This window comes from Lethenteron reissneri, unplaced genomic scaffold, assembly GCF_015708825.2.
Source record: "Lethenteron reissneri isolate LAM-NWPU_2019-01 unplaced genomic scaffold, ASM1570882v1 scaffold_1639, whole genome shotgun sequence".
NCBI lineage: Eukaryota > Metazoa > Chordata > Hyperoartia > Petromyzontiformes > Petromyzontidae > Lethenteron > Lethenteron reissneri.
In genome coordinates this window covers 579,732-606,852 of record NW_026891376.1, presented here as the reverse complement: position 1 = coordinate 606,852, position 27,121 = coordinate 579,732, and the positions used below count along the sequence as shown (strand labels likewise).

General features: G+C 50.4%; 1 protein-coding gene across 1 annotated transcript in view; it reads right to left on the bottom strand.

Moving 5' to 3' along the window:
• The window catches only part of LOC133338994 (uncharacterized), a 227,763-nt gene extending 201,860 nt beyond the window's left edge, over positions 1-25,903 (bottom strand). Inside the window, exons 1-3 of the mRNA XM_061547132.1 lie at positions 25,728-25,903; positions 18,184-18,374; positions 17,176-17,279 (exon numbers count right to left, since the gene is read on the bottom strand). Of these exons, the coding sequence (XP_061403116.1) occupies positions 17,176-17,279; positions 18,184-18,344 (265 nt within the window). The 5' untranslated portion in view covers positions 18,345-18,374; positions 25,728-25,903. The remainder of the gene's footprint in view (positions 1-17,175; positions 17,280-18,183; positions 18,375-25,727) is intronic.
• Between the last annotated feature and the right edge of the window lie 1,218 nt (positions 25,904-27,121).

The window sequence follows — 27,121 nt, the reverse complement described above, 5'->3', positions numbered from 1 at the left end:
CCTTCAATAGCTGTACCGGGGGAATATCCATTTGGTACAGATATAATGGGAGGCTGATCGACCATGTTATGTATGCCGATGATTTGGTAATAGCTGCTCATTCAGAAGAGGAGTTGGAGACGCTGCTGCTGAAACTGGAGCGTGCCACTAAGAGGTGGGGTCTTACCATCAGCCCCACCAAAACTAAGCACCTGCCTGGGTATTTTGTACCATCAGACACTCCACCCCCACAACTCCCAATCGGTGATGGGGCAGTTGTGGAGAGAGTGGAGAGTTTCCCATACCTGGGCAGTGTGCTTATGACCGGCTCCAGTTTATCAGCAGAGGTCTCACTCCGAATCAGTCGAGCGGCATTATCTTTTCATCGGTTGCGTAACGCTGTGTGGAAGCTACCTCCGCACGAAGCTTCAGGTCTTCTCGGCCACGGTCATTCCCTCCCTTCTCTACGATTGCGAAACGTGGACCCCCCTAATGGAGCAACTTCGTCGGTTGAAAACATTTAGGCTGGCCTGCCTACGATCCATCCTGGGTTTAACCAGGCTGGATTGTGTGAGGAGCTCACAAATCCTTGAAAGATCTGGGCAAAGTCCCATCGGTGAGCTCCTCCGGCAGGCAAGGCTGCGTTGGCTGGGTCATGTAGCACGCATGCCCAGCTACCGCATGCCTAAAATCGAGGGGGCTAAACGGGCGCGGCGCGGGCTAGAGAAGAGATGGAGTGATGTGGTACAGGAGGACGTGGAGCTGAGTGGACTTGCCGATGACTGGTACCAGCAGTGTCAAGATCGGCCTCAGTGGAGGAGGCTCGTGAAGGACGCTACTGGGCAGTTGGAGGCAGTCGCCCTCCAACAACAACGGAGGGCTGAGGAGCGACGCTCACAACAACGAGCGGAGCGCCGGGTGGCTAAAGCACAGCAAGTTGGTACGGTAGGGGGCCACAGGTGGTGCATCAGCCAGTCATCTCGGTCATCTCGGTCAGTCGACCCGTGGCACCTGCTGGGTCTGCCCCGTGACCTCCTGCCAGCGGGCGTTCGACACTTCACATGGCCTCAAGGTGCACTTGGCCTGGCACAAGCGTCGTGGTGACGTCACCGCCACTTAGTGGCGAATGGCGGTTGTTGTTGTATAGGTGTGTGTGTGTAGGTGTGTAAGTGTGTAGAGGTGTGTGTGTGTAGGTGTGTGGGGAGCAGTAGTGTAGCGGTTAGCGCGCTGCGCTATCAACCTGGCGACCCGGGTTCGATTCCCGCTCACGGCTAACACCAGTGACGATTATCTGAACCGGTCCTGGGCCTCCCCTAGGTCGACTCAGCCTGAAATGAGTATCTGGTGTGGTGTGTAAACATCGCCACTGGGGAGACAAAGGCGGTCGGGCGTGGTGCTGGCCACCCACCCCCTCGTGTACCGTTCCGGCCTTCATAGGTGCTCGCTAACAGCACTTGCCTCTACAGTCTGTTAAGGCTATACGGGGGATCTTTGTAAGTGTGTAGGTGTGTGTGAGGTGTGTGTGAGTGTATAGAGGTGTATAGAGGTGTATAGAGGTGTATAGAGGTGTGTGTAAGTGTACGGAGGTGTTCGGGTGAGTAACCCTGGCAGCGCAACGCTGCTGGCGTCTCGTGCTGCCGCCTGTACCGCGCCTTGTCCACCAGAGGGCATCGCCTACCCACGGGTTGTGTGGCGTCAGGGTGAGAAGTGGAGGGTGGGGGAGGGGTCCGGGGGTGGGGGGGGGGCTGCTGCTGCACCGCTCAGCAAGGGGTCGTGCTTGGTGCACCACTGCCAATTCTTTATTGCATCGATCTATCTCATTCTTTGTCTCTGCTTCTATTTCCTTGCGCCCGAGTATGCACCGCTACTTGTGGTACCCTATCTGTACTCATTGGAGAGCCACGTCCAAACCACTAAATCTTGTTTCTTGTGTGAAGCCCTCTCCAATATTTTATTTTATTTCTGCAAAAGGGCTGCTGACATGACTGTGGGATCGTTGTCACGATTGACTTCAAATGTCGCGGTTCGATCTCCCAGCCTGGCCTTGAAAACATTGACCAGGATTCTTACAATTCCCTGTTTTGTCCACCCATAGTCCATCGGTGGGTCGCGTGCAATGGCCTAAATGGCGAGTACTCCCACCTCTTTCAAGACGAATGGTCAGTGTGGAAAAGTTGGCCAAAACATAACCACCGGATCGGCACTCTAGACCTCCCTCTAATGGAGGTTCTTTCACCAGCAGTTGCATGAGCAAGTAATTGCAGGGCTGCAGCATTAACCTCACGTGTACAACAATAATCTGGTTTACGTGCATTTCAGAACTCCTTGATCCAGACCCCAGCATCCCAGTGCTGCAGGCTCAGTGCTCTGCATCGGTGTTACCATTGCGCCGTTGCTTCTCTGCAACCCCGTGCCACCCGTTGCCGCGTGTAACGTCGCTGCGCCCTGTGCACCGCACGTGTCCCCAGCCCCTGCCGCTGCTCCGCCAGGACACCGGCTTGATGCTGACGATGTCTCAGGAGCAGGCCGCCTGCCTCCTGGCCAACGCCTTCTTCTGCACGTTCCCCCGGAGCAACGCCACCGGGACCCGGAGCGAGGACTCTGCCTGCCCCGACATCAACGTCAACAGGTGCGGTAGAAGCAGCAGCCCATCACTGTGCACTTACACACCGTACACCGTGTGTCATGCAGTACACACACACAGATGCAATGCTGTCTCTATGTAGAGTATTTCTTGCTGTATATGTAGCGTCGGAAATGCAAAGCACACACCACACTGTATGCTTACCTGTAGTTGCGGGCACGAGTCGACAGGGGGTGCCACCCTGAGTTAGAGAGAGAACCGGGACCGTTGAGAGGCCGAGTTCCCCCCCCGACCCCAGGTGAGGGGTTGAAGGGTTATTCCAGAGCCACCTGGAAGGTTCCAGAAAGGGGGCGGTACCGGGGGTGGAGAGTCCCCGATGTGGGTATAAAAGACGGACCCCAGGACGGCCCGAGGCAGTGCTCTGAAGACGAAGACTGAAGACCAGCTAGGCTAGGACCCTGGGACCCCGGGACCCTGGGACCCCGGGACCCCAGGACCCCGGGACCCGACGTCCTTTTAAGGGGCGGGGCCGAGCACGGACCAGTGGTCGAGACCCGCACCTTGGCTGGGTCGGGTCAGCATAGCCTCCCCTAAGCCCCCCTTAGTCGGAGGACTCAAAGCCCGTAACCCCAGTGATAGGGCACGTTAGCCCGGAGGCCATACCTCCCCAAGTAGTGGGAGTAAAAGGGGCTTCTGTTATAAGATTTAAATAAACCGTGTTGCCTCTAAGCTACGTCTCCAGTCTCCGTGGGAACCCACTACATATACACAAGAAATGCTGTTCTACACATAACGGCCATGCCACGTTTCAGTTAAAAGTAACGCTGCAGTGCGTGCACAGGCTTTGCTCCGTTACACATACTCTGTATTATACGGCACACACTTTCATGGTGCTGTGTACACGGTATATGATGCGTTACACATAGGCCATGTTGTATTATAAACTCCATTCAAAGTATCAGTTTATACGTAGCCAATGCCACTGTACAAAGACAAAGATCCCCCTCATAGCTTTAACAGATTTTTGAGGCAAGTGGTGTTAGTGAGCACCTAATGAGGACTGGCACAGTACACAGGGGAGTGGGTGGCCAACACCACTCATTTGTCTCCCTCGTGGTGATGTGTACCCACTGCATCAGGTAATCATTTGAGGTTGAGTCGACCAATGGGAGGCCCAGGACCGGTTCAGATATTTCCCAATTTTATACCGGTAGGAACAACAGGTTCCACACTGCCCACCAGGGATTAATTAATTGTCTGTCGTGCATATGGGGAGGGGAGGGTGGGGGTGAGAGGGGTGGGGCTGGGTAGAGAGGGGAGGGTGGGGAGGGGCTGGGGGAGGAGGGGATGGTGGGGAGGGGCTGAGTGGGGAGGGTGGGGCTGGGTGGGGGGTGGGAGGGGTGGGGCTGGGTGGGGAGGGGCTGGTCATCCCGTGGTGCCCTTATAAAACTCAACGTTTAACCTACACACTACACTACACACTACACTATACACGACACGATACACTACACTTATACAAGTGAAGTACCGGTGAGGACGCTTGACACCGAGGTTGAGGCACACGTATATTTATTTCACAATACGACAGTGGGCATATAACACTCGAGGGGGTATCGGCCCCCTCACCCGTATAACTCGGGATACACCCCTAGCTAACTCTGTCCTAGCCCCGAGTCCTCCACTAATGGGCTAGGGGAGGCTATCTGGCCCGACACTGGTAAGTCGGGCCCGGTACCCGGAGTTCCAGACCAGCTCTTACAAGAGCACCGGCTCTGGCTTTCGGGACCACGCCGCTGGCTCAGTCCTGTCCGGCCCTGAAAAGGACATCGAACTAGGGGAGTCCAGGGCTCTATCTAAGACGTCTTCAGTCTTCTTCCTTTAGCTTAAAACATAACTCCCGAGCCCTTTGAAACATCCCCTTTTATACCCAACCCCTCCCTGAGGGGTGGGGCCCCAGGGGATCATAACGTTCGAACCAGCCCCCCCCAGGGTGTCTGGCTCGGACGTCGTAGAGGGCACCTCCTCGTGCACTTACGTAGCCCCGCCCACTGTTTGTTTTCCATAGGCTGCCATGCATAACGGGCCCTCTCTTTAACACCCCTACACAAGTGTAGTGAGTTATCAGGGAGACAGACGACGTAGTTGAGGCACACTCTTTTATTTAACCAAAAGGCGGTAACAATACTTGAAGGGGCAACAGCGCCTTCACCCGTACTCAATGGGAAACACCCCTAGCACTATCCCCTGACTTCTCCTATTCCCAGTCCTCCGCTATGAGTGCTAGGGGAGGCTATCTGATCCGGCCCTGGTCAAGCACGGATCCCGGCACCCAGCTAACCAGGCCGTGCTCTTACAAGAGCAGCGCTCCTGGAGCTCTTGGGGCCGCGCCACTTGCCCTGCTCGGCCCTGACAAGGACAGCGAGCCAGGGGAGTTCCAGGGCCTATTCTGCCGGTCGTCAGTCTTCACTGGTAAGCTTCTCACACACTGGCCTCGAGCCCTCTGGCTCCCCGCCTTTTATAAGAATCCTCTCCGAGGGGTGGGACTATGGGGGATCACAGCACCCCCATGCCCCCCCAGGGTTAACCGATGCGGACGTGGATGTAGACACCCGTGTGTGGGTCCAGACACCCTTGTGTTTGTCCGCCTTTCTCCCCGTAACAACCCCTACATTTGTATTTAGTGTTGAAAAACTGGCAGGATTTTACGTACTTTGTGCTTATATGCTCAGTTATTTTGTGACTTGCTTACATTTTTACACGTTGCACTCATTTTCTTTTGTTTGTTGTTGTAACTTGCTGACCCTGTGCCTCAACTGCATATCTGTGAAAGAAGAGCTTCATAGCTTATCGGATTCCTCTTCATCCAGTCTAAATAATTTATTCTGATTTTGGAAACCAATGCAGGATAAAACTGGGGGGGGGAGGGGTAGAACACACTCCACATTCCACACGGAGAAAGTGGCCCAAGTTTGGGCATCAAACCCAGGTCCCTCTGTGAGTTCCAGCCCCGCCGCCTGCCAACGAACACATGTACAGTTCAAACCCCACGTGTACATTCGGTTATATACAGATGTATTTTTATAATTGGTTTCTGGGTGAGGACAAATAATGAAGCAGCCATATATTTGCCATGTAGCCTTTCATCCAGTGTGATATCGCAAGACTAATGCCCATTTTGTAACCAGACCCACGATGGGCAAAGGTATGCTGCGTTACTGCAGCATCGTTATTAACCTGGTTAATCTATCTCCGCACGATGGTGGGGGGGGGGGGGAGAGTGCGATCTCTGTTGTAGCAGGAAGTTGGAACGGTGTCGTGCGCATCTCTTTACAGAGCGGAGCCGGCGCTGCCCCCATCCTCCACGCTTGCCCAGGCCTCTAAATGGCTGACGGTTGTTGTGGAGGAAGAGGAGACTCCGGTGGAGGAGCTGTTGGTGTAGGAGGAGACCCTGGTGGAGGAGCTGGTGGTGCAGGAGGAGGAGACCCTGGTGGAGGAGCTGCTGGTGCAGGAGGAGGAGACCCTGGTGCAAAAGCTGGTGGTGCAGGAAGAAGAGGAGATGAGGGGGGAGACAGAGGAGGTATGGACGAAGGAGCAGGAGGATGAGATGGTGGTGCAGGTGGAGGAGACATTGGTGGAGAAGATGGTGGAGAAAGAGATGACAAGGAAAGAGGATCAGGTGATGATGATGCAGGAGGAGAAGAGGAAGCGAGGGAGTCTGGCCCGCATAGGGAGAACCATCTGTTCACTCCTCCGACGCGTGCTGCTGTGTGGTGGCCGGTCCACCACACAGTAGAGGTGGTGGTGGTGGTTACGGATCGTTGTGAACCACAACCACTATCACCATATCCACCACACACACCCTGCACCCATTCACCCCCCTGTGATACCCACCACCCACCGCACACCACACACACCACACACACCCTGCACCCACCCACCCCATGATCCCACCCCCACCACATTCCACACAAAGGGTTAGGGGTTTATAGGGTTAGGGATTTATAAAGTTAAGGGTTTAGAGGTTTCGGGTTATTTCAGGGATAAGGGGTTTCGAGGTTTAGGGATTTTGAGGGTTATAGGGTTTAGGGGTTGAGGGGATTCGAGAGTTAGGGGTTTAGAGGGTTGGGGTTTAGAGGGTTAGGTGTTTAGAGGATTAGGCTATTTGGGGTACAGGGTTTTAGAGGGTTAGGGTTTTCAGGGTAAAGGGGTTTAAGGGTAAAGGAGTTTAGATGGTAAAGGGGTTTAGAGGGTTAGGGGTTTATAGGGTTTTGGGTTTACAGTGAGGGAAAAAAGTATTTGATCCCCTGATGATTTTGTACGTTTGCCCACTGACAAAGAAATGATCAGTCTATAATTTTAATGGTAGGTTTATTTGAACAGTGAAAGACAGAATAACAACAACAAAATCCAGAAAAACGCACGTCAAAAATGTTATAACTTAATTTGCATTTTAATAATGGTCCTGGCTGCCTCAACTCAACCCAATTAGTCTCTATGGTTAATGACATGGTACTATCTCCTGATGACATCCTCGTCAGCTTTGATGTAGTATCTTTGTTCACCAAAGTCCCAGTACCGGACACCCTAACAATAATTGAGGACTTAGTCCAACATGGATTGAATTCGGATGTACCTGCGCTGGTTAGGCATTGCCTCACCAACACCTATTTTACCTGGAATGGCACCTTCTACAAACAGAATGAGGGTACCCCTATGGGCTCCCCCTTGTCACCAGTTATAGCCAACATGTTCATGGAAAAGTTTGAATCAGACGCCATCCAGACATCCACCCTGCGCCCTTCCCTGTGGAAGAGGTATGTGGATGACACTTTCGTCATCTGGCCACATGGCCTCCCAGCATTGAACCACTTCTTGGACCACATCAATTCTAGACACCCATCCATCAGATTCACCATGGAAGTGGAGAAAGACGGTAAACTACCATTCTTGGATATTCTGTTTGAGAGGAGGCCTGACGGATCCTTGGGACATTCTGTCTACAGGAAAGCCACCCACACAGATTCCTACTTGAAACCGGATTCCCCCCACCACCCATCTCAAAAGAATTCTCTCATCAAAACGCTATACCACAGAGCCCATGGCATTTCTGACCAACACCACCTGGCCGGTGAATTAAGACATGTACATCGGGCCCTCAGGATGAACGGATACTCTGACCGCACTATCTGCCAAGCTGTTTCTCCCACCACACAGAAACAGCCACATGAAACTCCGACCAAAACTATCACGTTACCATACATAGCAGGCGTGACCAAAAAGATCTCCAAAATTCTAAACAAACATAAGATCCAAGTCCGATTCAGTACAGTGCATAAAATCCGTGATCTGCTTCCATCTGTGAAGGATGTCGTTCCTGACTTACAGTATCCTGGAGTCTACAAATTGAGTTGCATTTGTGGTGATTGCTACATTGGAGAAACGAAACGTCATGTTTCTGATCGTGTCCGCGAGCACAAGTCAGATCTGAAACACGGCAGAACTGATTCTTCGGCCGTTGCCGATCATTGCTACAACTCGGTGGGCTCTGATGAAATTGTCTTTTCCGAGACCAAGGTTCTCTGCAAACCTCCTGGCTACCATCAAAGGTTTGTACACGAAGCCATACAAATATACAAACACAGACATAATTTCAACCGTGATGATGGTTACAAACTGAGTAATCATTGGAAAGATGTGATTAACCATGCAAAAAAGATTTAACTACACTTATTTGGCCAATCTTATTTGACAGACAACTATTACAGGTTTACCATGTTTAGTTGTTGTCTCCTTGTCACAGGTTGAGTCACAAACCGTACCTCTCCATAACAAAGGCTCACCCTCTTAAGCCTCACCTTACCATATTAATAAAAAGTGTGCTGTACTTGGCCCTTCCCCCCCCCCCCCCTTTCCAACCATTATATAAACGGAGTGGTAGCTCCTGCAATCTCTCATTTACTTGATACAGCTGTCGTGGCTGTGACGGTTCCACCTGAAGACGGAAGCTTGTGTTGCCTCCGAAACGTCGTGATTTTTATTTTATTTTACTTTTATTAATTTTAATGTTTTACCTACGTGACTTTACCGAAAAAAACCTAAGAATATGAATCCTTGCAGTCACGAAAGCTTCAAATCTAAAAAAAAAAGAAACCTCTATTATGGATGATATTGGTCGCGAAAGTCTACGTGTTAAACAAACACGAAGGAATCAGAGAAAAATCGACGTGACCACGAGAGAAGATGCAAACTCCAAATATACAGACATCAGGGTTGAGGTCAAACCTACGAATTCCAATATACCAGTTTAACACGTCGGCTTTCGCGAGGGGGTTTCCATCTCGCCACTGTGGCGCCTCACTATCTGACTCACCCAACCACTAAACTACGAAAGCCACCCACACACACACACTCACCCACTCACTCTGCCACCCACTCAACCGCTAACTCACTTGCTCATGCACACACACAGCCACTCAAGAACATACCTGTGCACCCACCTACACACCCACTCATTAACTCAACGACCCACCTACCAACCCACTCACTCACTCACTCTAGACTCCACTCACCCACCCACTCACCTATTCACTCCCCCACTCACACACCCACCCATCCACCCACCCACTCTCTAACTCAAACACTCACCCACCAACCCAACCACCCACTCAATCAATCACCCACCAACCACTCACCCACCCAATAAACGAAAACTTAACTATTTCTCATTGTACCAGCTAAGGCCCACAGAGCTATATAGATCTTTTTCAAAAGCGACCTTGTTACAAATTACAGGTAAACAAAGTGGCTTATCACTTACACATGCATTGCAGCCAAATCCTCTGAATGCAAGTTTATTCTCAATGCAGAGGTAAAACCCCGAGGACCCGGAGAAAAATCCACGTGACCACAGGGAGAAGATGCAAACTCGAAATATACAGGCGGAAGGGTCGGGATCAATTCCATGACCTCCTGTATACTAGGCAAGGTAGTTAACATCTCACCACCGTGGCGCTCCATTCTATGACTCACTCACTCAAACACCCACCCAGTCACCTATTCACACACACCACTTACTCAAATACCCACCCTCTCACTCAATAACCCATCCACTCACTCATGAACTCACTGAAGCACTCACCCATACAAAAACCCACTCACCCACTCACTCACCGACTCACTCACCCATGAAATCGCACACCCATCTTCTCAACCACTCAGCCAGCCACCCACTCAATCTCGTACCCACTAACCCTCTCACTTCCTCACCAACCTACCAACCCACCAGCGACGAGGCAGAGCCTCACCTGTCATACTCCAATGACAATAGTTGTTATGAAAAGTAAAAAAAAGAGAATAATGAAATAAAATTAAAGATTTTTCCACTGATCTGTGTTATAAATGTCATTTCTGTACGATTCCATTTTTATAGTCAAAATCGCCAAATTTGCGAAGGTCCGCTGCAAATACAGGAAGAGACGAGAGGTGAGGCAGCGACGAGCTCAGCCTCCCCTGATTACGCAACCCCTCAGTTACTGGATGGAGCGCGGGCAATAAGCGCGTGCCTGTTACTATCACAGTATGTCACCAATGTAATGTTTGTAGACCCCTTCATTTCATGTCCTCGCCTTCCATACTCCAGGTAACTTATTTCACGTATGTGTATAAAGATATTTAGGCTCGCTGGTCTCGTCATGAAACTGCAATGAAAAAGCACCAGGGGAGGCAGCCATCACATTTGCCTCACTGAGGGGGATGCATCTAACACGCCCCCCTCCGTGAGGCCACGTCCCCCTCAGTGTGTGAATCTGGCTCTGACACAAGCCAGTGCCTCCCCAGCCATTGACCTCACCACAAGTCACTGCAACCCACCCACCCATCTCCTCACTCAACCACCCACCCAGTCGATCATCCACCCACTAACACTCACCCACCCAACAACTCACTAACCCACCCAGTACTCACTCACCGAGCCAGTCAATCTCTAACCCACCAACTCACTTTTAAACTGACAATCTCAACTACAACTCACCCAGTCACTAACCCACTCACTCCCCACATAACCTCCTACCCACACACTCACTCATCCACAAACCCACTCACCCCCTCACTCATCCATCCACTCACATACTCACCCAGCCACTCACCTACTCACCCAGTCACATACACATCCACTCACCATGCCACCCACTCAATTTCTAACCCACCCACTCGCCCAACCACTCCCTCAGCAACTCACCCACTAACCACGTAATTATTCACCCACCCACCCATCACTCAACCACCCAATAATTCAACCACCAAAACATTCCACCACCCACTAACTCAACCACCCACTAACTCAACCACCGAGCCACTCACACTCACCCACTCACCCACCCACCCACGCACTCACCCGCCCACTCACCAACACACTAAACTAAATCTAAATTGTGGTTATTTTACCAGGTAAGGCCGACAGAGCTAAACATCTTTTTCAGAAATGACCTGGTTAAAAATTATAGGTCAACGAAGTGGCTAATGACATGTATTGCAGTTGATTTTAAATGTGGAGGGAAATATACAGGTGTCAGGGTCAGGATCAAACCCACAACCTTCTGCATACCAGGCGAGGTAGTTAACATCTCGCCACCATGGCGCCCCACTGTCTGACTCTCCCACCCACTAACCCACACACTCACCCACTCATTCAATCACCCACTCACTCACTCAACTACTGAGCCATTCATACACTGACCCACTCACTAAGCCACCCACTCAATTTCTAACTCACACTCATGCACCCAACCACTCACTCACTCAGCGACTCACCTACGACGCATCAACCCATCCACCCACGCACCCACCCACGCACCCACCCACGCACGCACGCACCCACTCATCCACACAATAAACAAATATTTAATTGTTTTTCATTTTACTGGGTAAGGCCCTGAGCTATAGATCTTTGTCGGAAGCCACCTCAGCACAAATGACAGTTCAATTAAGTGGCTTTTCACGTAGAATGTTATTGCAACCAAATTATATAAATGCATGTTCAAATGTGGAGGGACAACCTGGAGAAAATTCCACACGACCACGGGGAGAACATAGAAACTCCAAATATCCAAGCGGAAGGGCTGGGATAAAATCCACAACCTCCTGTATACTAGGCGAGGTAGTTAACATCTCGGCACCATGGTGCCTCACTCTCCGATTCACCCACCCACTAACACACGAACTCTCCTCCCATATTCACACACCCATCTACCCAAAAACTCAACCACCCACACATTCACGCAACAATCCACTCACCCACCCACTCACTTTATTCACCCACCCACTAAACCATGCACCTGTCCACTCACCTATTCATCCACCCACTCACACACACATTAAGCAACCCACCCACTTACCCTGCCACCCACTCAATCTCCAACCGACTCACTCAGCCACGCAATCTCGAACCCACCAATTCACTAATCCTCTCACCAACTCACCAACCCACCTCTCACCCACTCCCACACCCACTCTTGCGCTGACCCACCCACTCACTCACCTCAAACATTCACAAACCCACCCACCCACTCATTCACCCAACCACCCACCACCCACTCAATCTCTAAACCCATTCACCCACCCACCCACTCAGCCACCCACTAACTCACCCAACCACTTGTCTATTCACTCCCAAACAACACACCCACTCACGTCACCCATGGCTTACCCTATCACCCACAATCTCTAACACACTCACTCACCTACTTCTTCGATCACTGACCCACACTCACAGACCCACCCAGTTAATCACCCACTCTATATGTAGTCCTTACCTCTTCTGGTAATGTGAGATATTCTTTTACCAGGTAAGGCCCACTGAGCTATAAAGATTATTTTCAGAAGCATCCTCGCCACAAATGATGGTTCAACAAAGTCGCTGTATACATTTATTGCACCCAATTCCTCTTATTACATGTTTCTACATGTGGAGTGAAATATACAGGCGTCAGGGTTGGGATCGAACCCACAACATTCTGTATAGTAGGCGAGGTAGTTAACATCTTGCCACCGTGGCGCTCAATTCTTTGACTCACCCACTCAACTACTAAAGACACCCACTAACCGACTCACAAACCCACTCACCCTGCCACGCACTCAATTTCTAACCCACTCACTAAACCAATCATCCACGCACCCACCTGCAAATGCACTCACTAACTCACTCACCCAACAACCCACCCATTAACTCACCCACCCACTCCCTGACCAACTCACGCACCAACCCACCCACTCACACTATGACCTACTCCATATCTAACCCAACAACTCACTCACCCAGCCCCTCACCTACTAACCTAACCACCCACCAACTCACTCACCCACCTACGCACTCAAATACCCACTCACCTAACTGTAAACTAAATTTTGTTTTTTACAAGGCAAGGCCCACAGAGCTATACAGATCTTATTCAGAAGCAACGTGGCCACAAAAAACCCAGAGGTCTCGGAGAAAAATCCATGAACCACGAGGACAACATGCAAACTCCAAATATACAGGCATCAAGATCGAGACCGAACCCACAACCTCCTTTACAAAAGGTAAGGTAGTTAACATCTCGCCACCATGGGGCTCCACTCTCTGACTCGCAGCCACCCACTAACCTACCCATTCAGGCCACATACCCACTTCAGCCACATACCCATTCAGCCACATACCCACTTCAGCCACATACCCACTCAGCCACATACCCACTCAGCCACATACCCATTCAGCCACATACCCATTCAGCCACATACCCATTCAGCCACATACCCATTCAGCCACATACCCATTCAGCCACATACCCACTCAGCCACATACCCACTCAGCCACATACCCACTCAGCCACATACCCACTCAGCCACATACCCACTCAGCCACATACCCACTCAGCCACATACCCACTCAGCCACATACCCACTCAGCCACATACCCACTCAGCCACATACCCACTCAGCCACATACCCACTCAGCCACATACCCACTCAGCCACATACCCACTCAGCCACATACCCACTCAGCCACATACCCACTCAGCCACATACCCATTCAGCCACATACCCATTCAGCCACATACCCATTCAGCCACATACCCATTCAGCCACATACCCATTCAGCCACATACCCACTCAAAGACCCACACACCTTGCTAACCACCCACCTACACACCCACTCACTGACTCACTCACTCAACAATTCATTCACCCATCCACTCACCATTTCACTCTCCCAATCATACACCCACCCATCCACCCACTCTATCTCTAACTCACACACTCACCAGTCCACCCACTCACCCTGCCACTGACCTACTCACCCACTCACCCTGCCACCTACTTGACCTGCAACAGACCTACCGACCCAACGAGCCACCTACCCCCTAAACTAAACTACTTTTTATTTCCCCAGGTAAGGCCCATTGAGCTATATAGATCCTTTTCAGAATAGACCTGTGAACAAATTATAGATAAACGAAGTGGCTTATCACATAGACATGTATTGCAGCCAAATCCTCTAAACGCATGTTGATTCTAAATGCAGAGGGGAAAACCCGGAGGACCTGCAGCAAAATCCACGCGACCATGTGTAGAACATGCAAACTCCAAATATACAGGCGACAGAGTCAGGATCGAATCCACAACCTCCTGTATACCAGGCGAGGCAGTGCACGTCTCACCACCTTGGCGCCTCACTCTCCGACTCACCCATCCACTCACTCACACACTAATTTACCCACTCAACCTCCCACATCAACTAACCCACCCACTCGCTGACTCCACTCAGTCAACAACTCACCCACCCACCCAACCATTCACTCAGTTAACCACTTTCTCACCCACCCACTCACCCTACGACCACTCACCAAGCTACACACTCACCTACCAACACACCCATTCACTCACTTGCTCACCCACCCACTTACTCACCCAATCACTAACTGACCCACTCACCCACCCACAAACTCACGAACAAATAACACACCCACTCAACCCATCGCTCACCAAACCCCTCACTCACCCACTTACTGAATCACCCACCCACGCACTCACCGACCCACCAACTCACTTCACCCACCCAATACTCCCTCACCGAGCCACTCAATCTCTAACCCACCCACTCACCCAACCACCCACTCACCCAACCACACACCACCCACTCACCCAACCACACACTCAATCTCTAAACCACACACCAACCCTGCTACTGACTCAATCTCTTAACCAAAGCTCACAAACCCACCCATCTACTCACTCACCCAGTGACTAACCCACTCACTCAATTTCTAAACCACCCATTCACGCACTATCCACCTAACCTCCTACCCACACACACTCACCCACCCACACATCCCTGCACCCACACACTCACCCACTCACTCATCCATCCAGTCACTAACTCACCCAGCCATGCACCTACTCACTCACCCACTTTCAGATCCACTCACCCTGCCACCTACTCAATTTATAACCCACCTACTCACCCACCCACCCAGCCAACCACCCGCCTACTCCCTCAGCCACTCACCCACTACCAACGTAATTATTGACCCACCCATTAATTTAATCACCTATTAACGTAACCAGCCACAAACTCAACCACTGAGTCACTCGAACTTACCCACTCACCAAGCCACCCACTCAATCTCAAACCCACACTGATGCACTCACCCACCTGCCCACTCACCAACACCCTTAACTAAATCAAAAAAAAAAATTCCCCAGGTAAGGCCCACTAAGCTATATAGACTGTTTTGAGAAGCAGGGTTTGGATCGAACCTACGAACTTAAAAATACCAGGCAAGATAGTTAACAATTTGCCAACATGGCACTCCACTCTCTGACTCTCCCACCCACGATAACACACACTCAAACACCCACCCACTAACTCAACCATCCATTCATTCAACCACCGAGCCAAGCACACACTCACCCACTCACCAAGCCACCCACTCAATCTCTAGCCCACACTCACTCACCCCACCACTGACCTACTACCCATTAAACTATTCTTAGGTTTTTTCGGTAAAGTCACGTAGGTAAAAAAAATGTAAATTAATAAAAGTTAAATAAAACACCCATCAAACATCGCACTCACTCATCCACTCACCGACCCAGCCACTCCTTTGCACACTAAATGAAAATTACGCTTTTTTATTTTACCAGGTAAGGCACTCAGCTATATAGATATTTTTCAAAAACCATTTGACCAGAAATATTCAACTCAATTACGTGGCTTTTCACGTATAAAGTGATAGCAGCCAAATTCTATAATTGCATGTTTTTAAATGTGGAGGGAGAACCCGGAGCACCTGGAGAAAATTCCACGGAACCATGGGGAGAACATGCAAATATACAGGTGTCAGGGTCGGGATCGACCTCACGACCTCCTGTATAAAAGGCGAGGTAGTTAACAGCTCGCCACCACGGCACTCCACCCACTCACCCATTCAAACACCCACCAATCCACTCACAAACCCACTCACCCTGCCACCCACTCAATCTCTAATCCACTCACTCAACAATTTACTCACCCACTCACCTACTCAACTAATCACACCCCCACTCACACACCCACCCATTCACCCGCTCAATCTCTAACCTACCCACCAAATCACTCAATAACCCACCTACCCACTCACCCACCCAATAAACTAAATTAAACAATATCTTTTTATTTTACCAGAAAAGGTTCAGATAACTAAATTAATATTTTTCAGAAGTGACCTGGTTACAAATGATAGGTTAACGAAGTGGATTATCATGGAGACATTCATTGCAGCCACATCCTCTAAATGAATGTTGATTTTAAATATGGAGAGAAAACCTGGAGGACCCAGAGAAAAATCCACACGACCACAGGGAGAACATGCCAACTCCAAATATACAGGTGCAAGGGATGGGATCGAATTCACAAAATCCTGTATACTAGGTGAGGTAGTTAACATGTCGCCACCGTGGTGCCCCACTCTTTGATTCACCCACGCACCCAATCACACACTAACTCACCTGCTCAACCTTCGATATTCACTCACCCACCCACTAACTGACTCACCCACCACCCACTCACCCAACAATCTACTCACCCGCCCATTAACCTATTCACTCAACCCCTCACTCACCCACTCCCCCACACAATATCGCACTGACCTACCCACGCACTCACTCACACAGTCACTCAATAATTCACCCACCCACCACCCACTCACCTATTCACCCACCTAGTCAACCATCCACCCACTCATGCTCCCATACACTCACTTACTTATCCAGGTACTCACCTACTCACCCACCGACTTACTCACCCATTAAGCCACTCACCCACTCACCCTCCCAATCACCTAGTTACCCACCCACTCAATCTCTAACCCACCAATTTTCTCATCCACTCACCAACCCACCTCTCAGCCACTCCCTCACCCACTCACTCACTTCAAACCATTCACTCACCCACCCACTAATTCACACAATCACCCACCACCCACTCAATCTCTAACACACTCACTCACCCACTCACCCACCGACTCACCCATTGACTCACCCACCAACTCACTCACAGACCCACCCAGTTAATCACCCACTCTATGTGTAGTCCTCACCTCTTCCAGTATTGTGAGATATTCTTCCTCCCAGCGGTATCTTCACGACAACGCCCTGGGGGGTGGGCAAGCCTCTCAACGAGTCGGGCGAGCGGGGCAACAGCCTGGTCATGTTGGGTTCATAGCGCAGTGCGGCACACGCATACACACAAGCAGACCACACACATATGAACACAATAACAACAGTGGGAGCCACTCACGCGATAGGGATGGGCCGCATGGTCCACTCCAGCTCGATGTACGGCTTGCCCGGATACAATGTTAACTACCTCGTCTGGTATACAGGAGGTTGTCGGTTAGATCCCAACCCTGACACCTGTGTATTTGGAGTTTGCATGTTCTCTCCGTGGTCAAGTGGATTTTTATTCTGGTCCTCTGGATTTTCCCTACACATTTAGAAACAGGCATTTAGAGTAGTTGGCTGCTATATATTTCCACATAAGGCACGTTGTTGACCTATCACTTGTGGCCAGGTCACTTCTAAAAAAAGAGTTATGTTACTCAGTAAGATGGTTGAGACACAGGTGATGAGCCTGTGTGTAAGGGGTTGAGTGAGTGAGCGGTTTAATTCATGATTGAGTGATTGATTGGTTGAGTGAGTGGCTGAGTGAGTGAGTGAGTGAATGGTTGAGTGAGTGGCTGAATGAGTGATTTATGGAGCGATTGGTTCAGTGAGCGAGCGGGTGGTTGAGTGAGCGAGTGAGTGGTTCAGTGAGTGAGTCGTTGAGTGAATTAGTGAGTGGTTTAATGAGTATTTGAATGAGTGAGTGTTTGAACCAATGAGTGAGTGTTTAAAGCGCATGAGTGTGTGGTTGAGTGAGTGGTTAAGTTAATGACTGAGTGATTGATTGAGTGGTTGAGTAAGTGGATGTTTGAGTGAATGGTTGAGTGAGTGGTTGAGTGAGTGAGTAGTTGAGTGAGTGGTTTAAGTTAGTGGATGAGTGAGTGAGTGGTTGTATGTGTGGCTGAGTGAGTGAGTGGATGAGTGAGTGAGTGGCTGGCGCGCACCTTGGCTGCGTTGTCCAGAGTGTCCCGCTGGTGCCGCTCCACTGTGTTGCTGCACTCCGCCAGGGTGAGAGCGACGGTGCCGCGCCCGCAGCTGCTCCAGCGACTACGCCATCTTGCCCAGCCCCTCCTGGCGAGCACGCAGCATGCCCTGGAGCTCCCATCACATGGTGCTGGCAATCTGAGACACCCGCCTGTAGCACACACACAGAAGAAGAGATACGGGAATGGATTAGGGTGACCCGGGTGACGAGTTCACTACTTCGCCCGGTATACAGGAGGTTGTAGGTTTGATCCAAACCCTGATGCTTACATATTCAATTCTGCTCGTCCAGGCGGGGAGAATCCAATCACATTTATTCGATGCGATGTTTCTCATGGGATATAATAAGTGACAACATTTGGACCCCAAACCGAGAGGATTCTGGGATGTTTGTGGTTTTTTGGCAATAACTCTGGAAAGAAATGTCGCAGACCCATCAAGGTGGGACTCGTCCAGCGACATAATGGTTGAGTGACTGGTTGAATGAATTCGGGAATGGTTGAATGAGTGAGTGGTTGAGTGATTGAGATAGAGTAACTGAGCGGCTGAGCGGTTAAGTTAGTGAGTCGTTGAGTGAGTGTGGCTGATTGAGTGAATGGTTGAGTGAGTTAAAGAGTGATGGTTGAGTGGCTGAGTAAGTGATTAAGTGAGTGAATGGTTGAGTAAGTAGCTTCGTGAGTAAGTAGCTTCGTGAGTGCGCGGCTGAGTGGTTGAGTGTGTGGCTGAGTGAGTGGCTGAGTGAGTGAATGGTTGAGTGAGTTAAAGAGTGATGGTTGAGTGGCTGAGTAAGTGATTAAGTGAGTGAGTGGTTGAGTGAGTAAGTAGCTTCGTGAGTAAGTAGCTTCGTGAGTGCGCGGCTGAGTGGTTGAGTGTGTGGCTGAGTGAGTGGCTAAATGAGTGAGTGGCTGAGTGAAGGAGTGAGTGGCTGAGTGAGTGAGAAAGTCATTGGTTGAGTGGTTGAGTAAGTCATTAAGTGAGTGAGTGGTTGCTCGAGTGAGTGGTTAAGTGAATGGTTAAGTGAGTCCCCAAGCCGAGAGGATTCTGGTGAGTCGTTGAGTGGTTTGGTGAGGGGTTGAGTGAAAGGTTGAGTGAGGGGTTGAGTGAGAGAGTGAGTGGTAGAGTTAGTCGTTGAGCGAGTGGTTGGGCGAGTGGTTGAGTGAGCGAGTGCTTGAGTGAGCAAGTGCGTGGTTGAGTGAGTAAATGGTTGAGTGAGCGAGTGGTTGAATGAGTGAGTGGTTTAGTGAGTGAGTGGCTGAGTGAGTGGCTGAGTGAGTGAATGGTTGAGTGAGTGAGAGCGTGATGGTTGAGTGATTGAGTGAGTGGGTGGTTGAATGATTGGTTGAGTGGTTGAGTTAATTATTGAGTGAGTGAGTGGTTGAGTGAGTGAATATCTGAGTGAGTGAGCGGCTGAGTAGTTGAGTGAGTCGTTGAGTGAGTGTGTGGCTGAGTGAGTTTGTGGCTGAGTGAGTGAATGGCTGAATGAATCACAGCTATGATAAAAATGGACATCATCATATAAGTGGTCTTGTATTCACTCAGTAAATGAAGTTTAATATAAAATTGTACACTCACAGGATCGAAATAAAGATGACATTGCACATCGGAGTAAACCGAGTCGCGGCTATGATGAAATTTTGCATTAGCGTAACATTGATTTATTAGCATACAAAATGACTTTTTGCAGAGCGATTTAATACAAAAGTCTGATAGACTACATGCATTTGTTTTTTAATAAAAAGTACATACAAACCAGGCATCAATACCGTTGCTTTGTATGATCTGTGAAACGCAGAAATTTTCAGATAAAATCGGACATTTTGAGCTTGCTGCTGTAACGACTGAGTGGAATCAATACAATCAGTATCGATTCACAATCAACAAAGACCATATATAGGAAAATCTCTGATCGGTGATTTTGATTGCATCGTATTGCAGCACCCCTTTGATGATGTTATAAAGCACTTGCCCCAACAGTCTGTTAAAGGCTACACGGGGATCTTTGTGTGCGAGTAGCTCACAGATCCTTGAGAGATCTGAACACTGTCCGATCATCAGCGAGCTCCTCCGGCAGGCGAGGCTGCGTTGCCGGTTGTCTGTGCATTAAGAGGTGTTAACTATCCCACGCAGAGAAGTCTGTTTACAGGACATAAGAGGTTCTTCACGTACCGTGCCCCGTGTCACCTGAATGGTAAATGGGGCTCCGGTAATTCAGTGTCCACCGCCGAATCATCTTTCACCATCACCACGCGTCCATTAAGGCCAATGTGACGAGGCCATAGATAGACAACGCGTTATAACGGGGGGGGGGGGGGGGGGGGAGCAAGAAAAACGTCGTACTACGTGACATCACAACACCCTGCACACAGCCATAGTGGCTGATTAGGGTGCGCATCATTTACGAATGTCGTTTAAGTGGTTGAGAGTAGATTTTGGTGTAAATTGATCACGATGCTTTGCGTAGCCTGTGTGGGTGCGTTAGCAGATGAGTGGGTGAGTGCGTGAGTAAGCCGGTAAGTGAGTATGTGGGTGGATGGAGGGAGCTGGGCGGGCACGGCATGGGCTGGAGTGGAGGTGGACTGACGCGGTACGGGAGGATGTGGAGCTGAGTGGGCTTTGCCGACGACTGGTACCAGTGGTGTCGAGATCGGCCTCTGCGGGGAGGCTCGTGAAGGATGCTTCTACTTGGCAGTTGGCGACACTCGCCCTCCAACAACAACGGAGGAGTGACGCTCACAACAACGAGCGGAACACCGGATGATAAATATGCAGCAATTTGGCACAGTACAGGGTACAGGTGGTGCTGCCAGTCATCTCAGTCAGCCAACCCATGGCACCTGGGTCTGTTCCAGGACCTCCGGTCAACGAGCCTTCGCCACTTCACGTGGCTTCAAAGTGCACCTGGCCTGGCACAGGCGCTGTGGTGACGTCACTGTCACTTATTGGCGAATGGTGACGGTTGATAATGCAGCGGTGGTTGTGAGAGATGCCATTTTGGGGGGGGGGGCGCCAACCCTGACCAGCTGTGAACCTCACGTCGCCCGCAGCCACCAGTGGCCACAGGGAGTTCTGGATGGGTGCGAGGGGCTGGTAACCCCCCTCCACCTTCAACTAAATCACCACACATTCACGTGCGAGCCCTTGGGTCTCTCTGTGAGTCTATGGGTCTCTGTGGTGAGTCTATGGTTCTCTGTGAAAGTCTGAGGGTCTGTGCATAGTGAGTGTATAGGTCTATGTGTGATGACTCTATGGGTCTCTATGTGATGGATATCTGTGGTGTACATATCCTGGCACAAGCGCCGTTAGTGGAGAATGCTCCTCCCACTACTCCTGCTTGTTGTTGTGCTCGGGAAGGAGAGATAAAACTAGACTACAATCTCAACGATTTTCATTTCACCAGGTAAGGTCCACTGAGATAAACATCTCTTTTATTATGCGCTTTTATTTAACTCACTCTGTTGTTGTTGTCGTATCCTCAAATCTTGCAACTCAATTTTAACCCACTTCCCAATGTGGTATCGACTGCAAACTTGGTATACTTATGTCATACTGATGACAAAATTACATTCTATAAAAAACAAGTAGTTTTAAACATTCATTTTATATGTTATGTTTCGGCTTGGGTCTAATTGTCCACGCTCAACTGACGTTGGCAAGCATCGGGGCCACTTCCTGGAGTCGTGGTACATTTAATTTAATTAAAGCGTGTTTTTTAAAAAAAAAAGTACTTTTAAATATTACTTATTCAGAAGCGACTTGGCACCAATAATAGCTCAACGAAGTGGCTCATCATCACGTGTAAATTATAGCAGCCAAATACTTTAAACGAATATTCATATTCTTGGTTCTTTCGGTAAAGTCACGTAAATAAAAAACCAAAAAATTAGTAATGCAAATAAAATAAATATAAATTGCTTTTATTATTTTCAATTCATCTTATTCTTTTTACTTAAAAAAAATAGATTTTTTTTTTCTATTTACGTGACTTGACCGAAAGAACCAAGAATATGAATTCCTGCAGTCACGAAAGTTTTAAGTCAAAACTTTAAACCAGGGGTCCTCAAACTACGGCCCGCGGGCCACATGCGGCCCGCTGAGGACATTTATCCGGCCCATGGTCACTAATTGGGCTGCGCTTGTGAGCACTAATTGGGCTGCGCTTGTGAGCACTAATTGGGCTGCGCTGGTGAGCACTCATTGGGCTGCGCTGGTGAGCACTCATTGGGCTGCGCTGGTGAGCACTCATTGGGCTGCGCTGGTGAGCACTCATTGGGCTGCGCTGGTGAGCACTCATTGGGCTGCGGTGGCGAGCACTGATTTGGCTGCGCTGATGAGCACTGATTGAGCTGCGCTAGTGGGCACTGATTGGGCTGCGCTGGTGAGCACTGATTGAGCTGCGGCGGTGGGCACTCATTGGGCCCACCGCACTGCGATCTGTGAACAAAACTGCAGATGTAATTCACTTTTTAATGGCACCCGCACCAGTGTGAGCCTGGGGTAAAAGCGGAGTTCCCCCAATCAGACTGCATTGATGGGCAGTGCAGTTTGTATGTCTCTGTGTGGGCAAAGTTATTGCAGGTATATTGTTTTTGTAGCGCTGTATATATATTGGTATTTTACTAATAGCAATTTTGACTCCCTAGGAAACAATGATGTCAAGAAAGAGAAAAATTGACTCGGAGTGTAGGATATTCAAAGAACAGTGGACTTATGATTACTTTTTCATGCAGTACAAGGAAAGAGCTGTGTGTCTGATATGCCAGAATATAGTGTCTGTGTTCAAAGAATACAATTTATGTCGACACTATGAAACTCAACATAAAGATAAATATGATTGTTTGGTCGGAGAAGTGAGAAAAGATAAAATATTAAAACTGAAAAATACATTAACAACTCAGCAAAATACTTTTGTGAAGCAGAAGCAGCTAAATATTTCATCACTGCGAGCAAGTTTTCAAGTTGCCAAGCTAATAGCGTGCACTGGCAGACCATCCGTGGAGGGAGAATTTGTTAAAGAATGCCTTCTTTCTGTTGCCAAAGAGATGTGTCCAGAGAAGGCCGATTTGTTTAGTACAGTGAGTCTTTCAGGACCTACAATTACACGGAGGATTGAAGAAATGGGAGACAATTTGCATCAGCATTTGCAAAACTCCACAAAAAAAACTTTCCTATTTTTCCTTGGCACTCGACGAAAGCAATGATGTTCGTGATTCTGCACAACTTTTAATTTTTATTCGTGGGACGAATGACTATTTCGAAGTCACAGAAGAGCTTGCTGCACTGCAAAGCATCAAAGGAACAACTACAGGAGAGGATATCTATGAAAAGGTTTGCCAAACTGTGAATGGTTTGGAGCTGAACTGGGCTAAACTAGCCAGTGTGACAACTGATGGTGCTCCTAGCATGGTGGGGTCTAAGAAATGAGTAATTGCTCGCATTAACCAAGAGATGGACAAACATAACCATTCTCATCCAATAGCCATATACTGCCTCATCCACCAACAAGCGCTGTGTAGTAAATCACTGAAGTGGGACTCTGTTATGAAAATTGTGGTATCTTGTGTTAACTTCATTAGAGGTCATGCACTAAACCACAGACAAGTTCAGGAATTTCTGTCGGAGCTAAATGTTGACTATGAAGATGTTCTGTACCACACACAAGTCCGTTGGCTGAGTCGAGGGAGAGTTTTGAAACGTTTCTATGACTTACTTCCACAGATTACAGCTTTTCTGCTTTCAAAAAACAAAGAAGTACCAGAGCTCAATGATGCAGAATGGAAATGGCACCTTGCCTTTCTGACAGATGTAACAGAGCTACTCAACAGTTTCAATGTGCAACTTCAAGGAAAGGGGAAGCTCATCTGTGATATGCAATCACATGTCCAAGCATTTGAAGTAAAATTAGGCCTCCTCATCAAACAAGTGAAGGAGGAAAACTTCTGCCATCTCCCCACAACTCAAAATCTGTTAGCGGAAAAACCATTGGTTGCATTCCCAAACAAAACATGTGTGGATTCACTGGAAAAATTGCAAAAGGAGTTCCAATTTAGATTTAAAGAGCTTCATCTCCATGAACAGGACATACAGCTTTTCCGTAACCCATTTTCTATTGACATTGAAAATGTGGATACAATTTACCAAATGGAACTGGCTGAACTGCAGAATTGTGACTCTCTGAAAGACGCATTCAAGTCAAGCAGCCTTCATAATTTCTATGCATCTCTCTCCTCTGAGACATATCCTCATCTCAGGAACCATGCACTCAAAATGGCAACCATCTTTGGCAGCACAAGTCTGTGAACAGACTTTTTCCAGAATGAAACATTTGAAATCTCCAACCAGATCTAGACTAACGGATGCACACTTGCATCACTTGTTACGATTAGCAGTGACAAATATGGAACCGGACATTGACCATCTCATTAGCCAAAAGCAGGCCCATATTTCCCATTGAAATACTGGCAAGTTTGTTGATTTAACTTTACTTGTTCTTCATTTTAAATATTGTATTTTTCCCGTTTTGTTTCTTCACTTCAAAATAAGATATATGCAGTGTGCATAGGAATTTGTTCATAGTTTTTTTTAACTATAGTCCGGCCCTCCAACGGTCTGAGGGACAGTGAACTGGCCCCCTGTTTAAAAAGTTTGAGGACCCCTGCTTTAAACGAATGTTTCTTAATGTGGAGAGAAAAACCGCAGAACCCAGAGAAAAATCAACGCGACCACGGGGAGAGACAGAGACACGCAAACTCCAAATATACAGCAGGCATCAGGGTCGGGATCGAACCTACAAACTCCTGTATACCAGGCGAGGTAGTTAGGGGGGAAAGCAGAGACAGCGAGAGGGAAGATATTTAGTCAAACTCACACTCAGTATTACTCACCAACCATGATACACTCACCATCACACTCACCATCACACTCACCATGATACTCACCATCATACTCACGCATTCACCATCATACTCACACACAATCCCACACACATCAACAGTCGCCATTCACCACTACGTGGCGGTGACGTCACCACAATAACCCAGGTGCCATGGATTGACGGCTGTGCCAGGCTAAGTGCAGGAGGAGGTCACGGGCCAGACTCAGGTGCCATGGGCCGACTGCTCTGCCTGGCTCGGTACAAGAGGAGGGCTAGACCCTGGTGCTATGGGTTAACTCGTGTGCCACCACCTGCACAACCACCACAGTAACAACCACACAACTATAATCACAACAATAACCACGACCAACAACTGTAACCACAACTATAATGTAACCACAACTATAATGTAACCACAACTATAATGTAACCACAACTATAATGTAACCACAACTATAATGTAACCACAACTATAATGTAACCACAACAGCAGCAGCAGCAGCAGGGCCGAGCTCTGCTTGAAGCTGCGCCGTGAACTCCGCAGAACGTGACGGCTGTGGGCCAGGCGCCTCCTCTGTCTCCTCCCACCGCCGCCGCCACTGCTGATGTGGACACACCGCGCGAGGTTCTCACCTTCAGGCTGAGTCGACGCAGAGGAGGCCCAGCGAGCCGCCGCTTCAGAAGCTTTCGCTCGCCACTGACGGTGGCCGTGAGCGGGAATCCAAACCAGCCGCTCGCCACCCACAATGCACAGCGCGCGCCGCCTCCACTCGACCCCAGCGGAAGTGGCAGCGGGGGGAGGGGGGTGGGGCATGGGGGGTGAGGGGGAGGGGCATGGGGGGAGGGGGTGGGGCATGGGGGGTGAGGGGGAGGGGCATGGGGGGTGTGGGTGGGGCATGGGGGGTGAGGGGGAGGGGCATGGGGGTGAGGGGGAGGGGCATGGGGGTGAGGGGGAGGGGCATGGGGGTGAGGGGGTGGGGCATGGGGGGGGGGGGGGGGGGCATGGGGGGAGTGGGTGGGGCATGGGGGGTGAGGGGGGGGCATGGGGGGTGAGGGGGGTGGGCATGGGAGGGGAGGGGCATGGGGGGTGAGGGAGGGGCATGGGGGGTGAGGGGGGGGGCATGGGGGGTTAGGGGGAGGGCATGGGGGGTTAGGGGGAGGGGCATGGGGGGTGAGGGAGGGGCATGGGGGGTGAGGGGGGGCAGGGGGGTAGGGGGGGGGGGGGGAGGGGCATGGGGGGTGAGGGGAGGGGCATGGGGTGGGGGGGAGGGCATGGGGGGTGGGCAGGGGGAGGGGAGGGGCATGGGGGTGAGGGGGGAGGGGGCATGGGGGAGGGGATGGGGTGGAGGGGGAGGGCATGGGGGTGAGGGGGAGGGGCATGGGGGGGAAGGGGAGGGGAATGGGGGTGTGAGGGGGGTGGGGCATGGGGGGTTAGGGGGGTTGGGGCATGGGGGGTTAGGGGGATGAGGGGAATTTGGGGGTGAGGGGGGTGGGGCATGGGGTGTGAGGGGGAGGGGCATGGGGGCGTGAGGGGGGAGGGGAATGACGGGGTGAGGGGGGAGGGGCATGGGGGGGTGAGGGAGGGTGAGGGAATGGGTGGGGGTGTTAAGGGGGGAGGGGGCATGAATGGGGGGGTGGGGGGTGAGGGGGGACCATGGGGGGTTGGGGGGTGGGGCATGGTGGGTTAGGGGGCGAGGGGCATGGGGGGTGAGGGCATGGGGGGGTTAGGTGGGAGGGCAGGTGGGGTTCGGTGGGAGGGGCATGGGGGCGCGTGAGGGGGGTGGGGCATGGGGGCCGGTGAGGGGCATGGGGGGTGAGGGGGAGTGATGGGGGGTGAGGGGGATGGGCAAGGAGGGTGAGGGGCATGGGGGGGTGAGGGTGAGGGGCATGGGCGTGAGTGGGGGATTGGGCTGGTGGGTGAGGGGGGAGGGGCATTGGGGTGTGAGGGGGAGGGTCATGGGGGGGTGAGGGGGAGGGGCCATGGGGGGGTGGGGGGAGGGGCATGGGGGGTGGGGGGTGGTGAGGGG